This window comes from Rhagoletis zephyria, unplaced genomic scaffold (assembly GCF_001687245.7).
Source record: "Rhagoletis zephyria isolate East Lansing unplaced genomic scaffold, Rhagoletis_zephyria_1.1 Rzeph_scaffold_00155, whole genome shotgun sequence".
NCBI lineage: Eukaryota > Metazoa > Arthropoda > Insecta > Diptera > Tephritidae > Rhagoletis > Rhagoletis zephyria.
In genome coordinates this window covers 262164-269250 of record NW_016157239.1, presented here as the reverse complement: position 1 = coordinate 269250, position 7087 = coordinate 262164, and the positions used below count along the sequence as shown (strand labels likewise).

General features: G+C 35.5%; 1 protein-coding gene across 1 annotated transcript; it reads right to left on the bottom strand.

The window, feature by feature from the left end:
* Positions 1–3577: 3577 nt before the first annotated feature.
* On the bottom strand, positions 3578–6317 carry LOC108354528 (uncharacterized). Its single transcript, XM_017605710.1, has 2 exons — positions 4554–6317; positions 3578–4480 (listed from the first exon to the last, which is right to left on the bottom strand). The coding sequence occupies exons 1-2, from the start codon at positions 5871–5873 to the stop codon at positions 3623–3625; spliced, it is 2178 nt and encodes a 725-aa protein (XP_017461199.1). The 5' UTR covers positions 5874–6317; the 3' UTR covers positions 3578–3622.
* Between the last annotated feature and the right edge of the window lie 770 nt (positions 6318–7087).

The following is a 7087-nucleotide window of genomic DNA, read 5'->3' as shown; positions in this document are numbered from 1 at the left end:
ATGGGCGCATCTATGTCAGCTTCTGGTTGAATTGCTGAACTACAAGCCAGACCTCCTCCTATGACTGAAGAAATGGTTCGCAATCCAGTTAATGCAATAACAGCTTCTTCCAAGCCATTGAAAACATGCACTTGTATAGGTCCACCACCTGTTGCGCTTGCTTCTGCCTCCGGCCGCGCTTAGGGATTATAACCCTTACTAGGTAGAATTCTCCTTTCTGTGTTGCCGGAGAAGAGGGGCTTCCGCATGTCAAAGGTGTACAACACTTCTTGTGCATATCACTCCGGCTACGCCATCCACAGTATTTTTGCGCAGAACCCACGGCCAACCCTGGTGCGAAATAAAGTCAATTGACATTATTACCTTTTTAAAAACGAAATAAAATCCATTGACATTATTTCTCTTTCAAACATTAAATTTGCTTAGCTTCGCGGCGACCCGCGTTAGCGCGCCACACCCTCGCGACCGGCGCGCACACCACGCACTTTTGTTAAAAAAATAACATTTCAATATATTTTTGCGAAATCCTTTGCGTGCACTTCTTTTTCTCAACTAAAATTTTATAATTTATAAAAGCTATTCAACGGGTTTATCTTATTTTATCATTGCACTGTAGCTTTATTTTATTGCTAAATGTGAATGATTAAAAGGAATTACACCTTTTTTAGCACTTTTATTTTTCTATTTGAACATTTTGGCAGTTTTTTAACCTCAATATGGCACCTCATAACTAAGGATAGTTGGCAGCCCTGATTGGAAGATTTCTGCTGTGTTTTGGGGCAACAACTTGTCTGCAGTAAAAAAGCATAAAATTTGTGTTTCAAAATATTTAATAATCAATAATTGTTTATACCCGCATTTTGGCACATTGGCTCGTTGAATGTGCCATCTAATAAATAGTGTCGTCATTCTCCTTAGCTGCTTTTAAATGATGTCGTCACAAATTGCTGGCGGAGACAGTGTAAGAAAATTCTTTTTCTATAATTATAATTTTTCCTTATAGAAAGGTTGGTTTCTTTTCCACCTTAGACATTCCGAATTCGTTCAAAATATGGCAATTTTAAACACAGTGTTCCTCCGGGGTTTTTGGACATGGACTGTTTCTTCAATTTAATAGTGTTCGCTTTATTTTTGTGGAAACGAAACATGTTTTGCAAGTTATGGATCATTTCTACACTCTTTCTTCAAATATTTCTCGTATTCCAGCTGGGCGCAGGCGTTTAGTTTTTCGCATCGTGTTTTTACATATTCGTAATTTAAATTTTTTTAATAAAATCAATTGGTGGTAGTTCATGATTGTGTGTGGATTAATATCACAACACTGAAGATTAGGCAATAACCTTTTTTATTAAAAAGCAACACTTACGGGGCAATGGTTATTGTAAGAACAACATTTTTTTCTATGAATCGACATACTTTAAGCATTGTTGACGCTATTTCCATTTGAATGAGGAAATAGCGTCAATGACTTTATTTCCAAATTTTTGTTGACTTTATTTCGCTTTTGAAAAGGTAATAAAGTCAATTGACTTTATTTCGCCCCAGGGTGGGAAATAAAGTCAATTGACCTTATTTCCATTGACCTTATTACCTGTCACCTTTTAACAATCCTTTGATTACACGTGATCTTAAAGTTTTTGGATTCGGGTTATGCGTTTGGAGACAACAACCGAAAATCATTGTACAAATAATTAAATCGGACCCAAGTTTCTCGATAAGGGGCAACAAAGATTCTTGTTTGCTCGTTTATATAAAGCAGTGGATAAAAATATATATGCGAAAGGCAAATTTATCTGTTTAACTGAACACAACTAATATTTCCTGCAAACAAACATCGATTTACATCTTTTATCTCGCCTCCGACACAGAATTTTTTTGGTACAAAATTACGCAAAAAAGCTTACTCCTTCGTTTTTAGGCATGCCATTGTTACGAATTTCGAAAGTTCGAAAATACGATTCGGATTGCAGCATACTGTTTCTACGATTCGTAGCAAAATCCGAATATGAAAGAGTTGCAGAATAGGGGAGTAAAAACTCGTAATATTTGCTTATATGTAGATACATGTTAAAAACTTAAATGCGTTTTTAGTTCCATATACCACTTCGTGTCCCACCTGCTTGCATTTACGAAATTTTTTTATGATTGGCGCATCTATTAGTACTGGAGAATAGAGCATACAACTATTTAAAGATTCCCGTGTATTTCAGTTTTATCCTACGGAAATTAAGATAGACCTCACTTGAAAGTTTTTGCATAAAATATATTGTCCCGTTTCTGCTTTAACCACGTATCTACAATTTTTGGGAAAACTAATAGTGGTATTCATTAATGCTTTTCTTTATTCAAAACGCGAAAATTTTAGAGTTTCGTGGTTGGTGCGTTTTTTTGCTTTTGTTTTAGTTTGAAGACACCAAATCTGTAAATCTTAACAAAAAGGGGCAAAATGTATAGCAATCGTAAGTTTTGTATGAAACTTTACAAAAATCGAAATCATGTCACAATGGCAACCATAAGCGAGAGAGCATATGTTTATCAACAAAATATGTGGCAGCACTTTCAATCATATCAAAATTACATTCGGTTATTCGCCATTGTTATACCTTTAGTTTGGGCTGAATGTGTTATATTTTTTACGACCATTCAAAAAAGGAGCAGCATCTCCTAACATTAAAATTAATATCTAACGAATTTTTTGAAGAAAAGAGAATAGTCGAAATCGGGTGGGATTTGAAGATTAGACAGCTTTTTTGATACAAAAATATTTTTCCCACTATATATCAGTGGATAATACGCTCAAATAAGACATTAAAATGGAAATGGTGTTAAGTGGTCGGACAGAAAAGTCCTTTATATTCCTTTAGTTCACAAGATCATAAGAGACTGCATTGTAGATTTAAACTATCACATAGTTCATGAAACCTCATTGCATACAAAGTCAATTAAATACTTTAATAAAAATTTGGTGTTTTTTTTCTAGATTTTTCTTGGGTTTTAGTGCTTTTTCAAATTCAAAACTTGATTCCAGGGGAATAAAATAAACATTTTTTCTGACACTCTCTAGAATAACTCTATTGCATGAGAGGTTAAGGCAGAAACGGGATGATATGTGCATATATACATACATTAGGGCGGGTCGATTTAAAAATCGCTCATTGCTCTGTGAAAATCGTATTCTAGGGATCAAAATAAGAAACTTTGCCGAAGGAACCTAGAGGTATGAATTCTGATGTCCCCCAATTTGGGTCGAACTTTTGGGTAGGGGCAAATTTTGAAAAATCCCACTTTGACCCATTTAGAGTGCTCCAATCGAGTCCAAATGTATGACCGACCCCCACTAACTTTGGACGGCCGATCCACCCATGCCAGTGGCACACCCCCTGGAACTCCCCTGGGGGGTTCCCCATACAATCATTTCAAAAAATCACCATTTTTGGCCTTTACATGAAAAAATCAGCTAAATGGCTATGTTTTTTCTTTATTTTTATTTATTTATTTATAATAATATTTATTATTTATTTATAATAATATCTATTTTTTCTCTTAAGAAATTTATTTAGTCAGAACATATGTAAATGAAAAAATTAATTTAAGTGAGTTATAGAAAAGAAACTAAAAAAAATTATTGTTTGAAGTCTTTTTTACTTTCAAGTCTGGGCAATTTCGCACGGCTCTCTAATGTCGTCGCCATAACAGCCTCTACATTTTCCGGTATAACCCGTTTGGAAACGCTAGCTAGCAATTGAACATGTCGTTCCGTTCCTTGTATGTGTGATGGAATTTTTGGATCATTAAACGGTGGATCATCTTGATTTAAATATTCTTTCAATGTATCGTACGGAATGCTTCGCGTGAATGGTGGTTCAAATACGATATTTATATCATTCAAATTGATCATTTCCGTATAACTTGTGCAATTAAAGTTTATATCTGGTTTTTTATAAACTCTAAGTTCCATTGGCTCGTCAACATCGGTTCGATAGCGTAGAATTTTCTTGATGGCACAGTCGCGCTTTTCTTTGCTATCATCAAACAACATTGATAACAAGATATTTTCCGAATGCGCATAATATGAATTATCTTTAATTACTTGATTGACAATTTTGCGTAAACGAGGTTCTAGAAATCGTGACCAACCAATGAACTTGAAAAATAATGCACTGCCGTACACGACAGAGCTGTAATACTTGATATTGAAGTACATTGGCACATAACATTTAATTATAAATTCAACCAGAATTCTTAAATTTGCATCTGGATTTTCCGTTGTCACATATAATCGCAATAATCTAGCGGCCTTGGTGAGCCACCGAGAATGTACAATTTTCCCTGGTTTGATGTTAGCCAGATCCACCGGAACCACGCCGCTAGAAATTGCATGGGCCATGTCGTATAAGTACTTCGAATCGGTGGAAAATTCAATTTTTTCTGGAGCAGGGGGCATATTTTGCAACTCAATTTTCTGGAAGCCGTCCACCACCTGAAAATATATAATAATAAAATAATTAAAAATGGTTGACAATTATAATAAATGAGTGATAGCAATAACTTACCGGAAGAGTTTCACAAGTTTCGATTTGACGGCTCAGTTTTCCGGTTGCCGATCTTGGTCCAGTGCTGGTTGATTTATCCAAAGCTTCAAACAAATGCCGAAACGGAAGTTCGTTGAAGTGTAGAAGGCAAACGAACCAATGCAATGGTCTTTTTAACAGCAATTCGAATCGTCGTATAATTCCACCGTGTGGGCCAGTGTTTGTTGGCTCACCGTCAGTGCATATTCCAATTAATGCATCCAGTGATATATTTTTATCGTTGAAAAAACCATTTAATTTGGTTGTTTTGTATTCAGCGGTTTCATGTTCCAGTCTTACGTAACCAATCAATTCAGAATTGGGTTCTCTCAAAATAACAAGATGAGGTTCTTTTACCATCCTAGTATGATACTTCTCATCAATTTTATCTATCGTTAAAGTATCATCTTTTCTGCCATCGAATGAAAACGCTAACAAATTGGTATCATCTAACCGTTTGCGAAGCACTTCTTGTCTGCATTTCTCTTTTTCTCTGCGAACTTTCGATTTATCCATGATGAGAGGTTTCCCATGCTTATCTTTAATTTTAAAATCTTGCAAAAGAGCGGTTCCCAATGCTGATGCTACTCTGTCAGGCACACCAAATCTGTCACATACCAAGGCAAAGTTAAAGCAATCGTATCTCTCTGTGTATTGTGAACTTGTGCTTCTATCCATATCTTCTTGAACCGGTGGCGGTGCGTATGTTGAATCATCGGGATCTTGGTATGTTGGCATTGATGACATAGACGTTGCTCCTTGCTCTTCAGTTTCCATCACAAATGCATCCATTGTTAGTCTTCTCTGATTATGTTGATCGTGCATGAACTCTTTGAGGCGTTCGGGAACCCAGCCGCATGCACATGGAGCTGCCTTCAAATCGCATTTACATGTTCCAATGTAAAAAATTGTTTCCAGAGATTTTACATACTCTGTAAATTGTTGGGTGTTGTTTCTTCTCTTGATTTGCTCTTGATACTTGTCAAGCAATTTATTCAATTTATTAAATACACCTTTTTTCAGCATTATTTCCATACCAAGTTTTTCCCAAATTCCAATCAACTTATCTTGTACTTGAATAGTGAATGATTTATGGGAAAACTTTTTTTGTTCTGTTTTAGCACGTTCGCTTAAGTAAAAATAATATCTCAAGATATCCAGATGGGTTGGTAAATTAAGATCAGTTAAATCAGTAGACACACCAAAAACAGTAACATCATGCTTGGGTATATGACTCATTGGGTTTTCGATAGTTGTTGATGTAGTTGCTTCATCTTGCGGTGTAGAGGATGGTGGATTCATTGTAAACTTTTTGATTTGGAATGGTCACTTCACTTATTATTTTTTTTGAAATATTTTTTTATCTGAAATTAGCACTTCACACTTTGAGTTCTTCACAACGACTTAATGCATTCACAAAAACTGTTGCGTTATATATGGTCTACGAGACGAGGTAATAAGAATGAAATGGTAATTTCAATTCTACCTGCTGTGTCTTGTGGTGGCTTAAAAAAACAACACAAGCAATTTTACGATCTGCAATTGTGTCACAGTGATACCTTCATTGTTTAAAAGGGTTGCGGTGCATTCCAGTGATACCTTAATTGTTAAAATGGTTGCAAAAAACGCGCATTTCTTAAGAAGGTGCCTTAAAATACCCACAAAAAGGGTTGTAAAAACAACCTTCATTTCTTAAGTAGGTGCTATAAAAAAACTACACAAGTAAGTTTACGACATGCAGCTGTGTCTTAAAAAACGCACACAAGCAATTTTCCGATTTGCAATTGTGTCACAGTGATACCTTCATTTTTTAAAACGGTTGAATAAAAAACCCACACAACTATGTTTACGACATGCAAATGCATCACAGTGATGCCTTGGTTTTAAAAGGGTTGTAAAAACGCTAATTTCTAAATATTTTTTTTAATTTCTTTTCTATTACTAAGTTAAATTCATTTTTTCATTTACATATGTTCTGACTAAATAAATTTCTAAAGAGAAAAATAAACTCCAAAAAGAAAAAACATAGGCATTTCGCTGATTTTTTCATGTAAAGTGCAAAACCGGCGATTTTTTGAAATGTTTGTATGGTGAACCCCCAGGGGGGTTCCAGGGGGTGTGCCACTGGCATCGGTGGGTCGGGCCTCCAAAGTTAGTGGGGGTCGGTCATACATTTGGACTCGATTGGAGCACTCTAAATGGGTCAAAGTGGGATTTTTCAAAATTTGCCCCTACCCAAAAGTTCGACCCAAATTGGGGGACATCAGAATTCGTTATAGAGGTATGGTTCCTTCGGCAAAGTTTCTTATTTTGATCCCTAGAATATGATTTTCATAGAGCAATGGGCGATTTTTTTGCCTCCCCACAAATCGACCCGGCCTAACATACATAGTATACAAAGATAACTTTGTAGAAACACATCACTTCCGTTTAATTAGAAAAAAACTGTTTGGATTTAGTTCAATTAATATTCAAAATCAATACATATGTATGTATATTTAATTTAATCATATTTT

Excerpts from the sequence above, each read along its gene's own strand:
- LOC108354528 (XM_017605710.1), bottom strand. The coding sequence starts at position 5,873 with ATGAATCCACCATCCTCTACACCGCAAGATGAAGCAACTACATCAACA. Across the intron at positions 4,481-4,553 it reads AAACTTGTGAAACTCTTCCG|GTGGTGGACGGCTTCCAGAA; the intron begins GTAAGTTATTGC and ends ATATATTTTCAG.